Below are 1,234 nucleotides of genomic sequence, written 5' to 3'. Positions count from 1 at the left end.
TTTTTTTTTTACATTTACATCAACAAACTCTAATTTGCTTCCTTTGCTTTGATTGCTTTTCCTCCCCTCTCAGAATCTTCATAATTTGGGCAATCAGTAGTTGGTTTCGCAGAGGGCCGTCCACTCCTGACCCCAGCACACCAACAGGTGCCCCCAGAGTTCCCAGCAGGAACCTCTTTCCCAAAGACACCCTCATGGTACAACACTAATTCTCTCTATGCATCTGGTTTGGTTGAAGAGCTCTTTAAAAGGAATAAACATGTTTAAAAAAACATTAAAATAATGAATACTAAGGATTTTTTATTTTAGTTTTACATTTACCTGTTTCTATAGATGTTTGTGTGTTTTTTGTTTTGTATAAGTGTTTTTTTGTTCCACATTGCTCTCAGTATAGAAAACCTGTTATCAAGTGTTAAATATGACCAGCTGAATTAAAAGCCTTCATTCCTAAACATCTGTCATATTTTGATCCCCTAAAGTAATGGAGATGTACCCGAGAGTTACCTTGAYTCAATTTCTCTCCTGACACGGTAATATGATAAACACCTTTATTTTCTCACCATTCCTGCAGGACTTGTACGTGTATGTGTCCCAGGAGGAGGTGTTCTCTGACTTCAACAACACAGATGCACTGTTCTGGTTCCACAGAGACCTGGTCTATGGAGACTGGGCCACAGGAGAGAATGGAGATGGCTGCTACCAGAACTATAAGGAGTTGGACATCCCAGAGGTATGGGATTACTGAAGATCATGAAGATTCTGTGACAGACAGACAAAAGCCCTTTTTTAGATACTATAATAGATTAAGAAGGATATGGATACTGTCTACTGGAAAAAAGAATGTGTAACTAGAGGTAGAAGATGTGAATGTGTCTCCTCCTGGTTGGTGTTTTTGTTGCAGAAGGTCCAGCAGAATGGCTCCCTTTACATTCATATCTACTTCACAAAAAGTGGATTCCACCCAGACCCCAAACGCAAGGGACAGTATCGYAGACTGGCAACAGTTCATTCAACACGAAGTATGTGCATCAACAATACAAATACACACATTACTATATTTAAACAACACCTGATCATTTCAGACTGTTAATCTTTGCTTTTTTATTCCATCAGTGTTGAATAAATTCAAGAGAAGAAAGTTTCTGAAAACCAAGAATCTGCTGACAGGAGAGACAGAAGCAGATCCAGAGATGATTAAGGTCAAAATAATTTTATGTTTATATATATATATATA

The 1,234-nt window shown here is 38.1% G+C and overlaps 1 protein-coding gene across 1 annotated transcript in view; it reads left to right on the top strand.

Moving 5' to 3' along the window:
- clptm1 (CLPTM1 regulator of GABA type A receptor forward trafficking) overlaps positions 1-1,234 on the top strand; it is a gene marked incomplete in the record, with an annotated part of 13,861 nt that overhangs the window by 3,436 nt on the left and 9,191 nt on the right. The window contains 4 exon segments of the mRNA XM_014022831.1: positions 74-197; positions 572-730; positions 902-1,019; positions 1,114-1,199. Coding sequence (XP_013878285.1) covers positions 74-197; positions 572-730; positions 902-1,019; positions 1,114-1,199 — 487 coding nt within the window.

Source organism: Austrofundulus limnaeus, unplaced genomic scaffold, assembly GCF_001266775.1.
Source record: "Austrofundulus limnaeus strain Quisiro unplaced genomic scaffold, Austrofundulus_limnaeus-1.0 Scaffold344, whole genome shotgun sequence".
Taxonomy (NCBI): Eukaryota; Metazoa; Chordata; class Actinopteri; order Cyprinodontiformes; family Rivulidae; genus Austrofundulus; species Austrofundulus limnaeus.
This window is presented reverse-complemented; position numbering and strand designations above follow the sequence as displayed.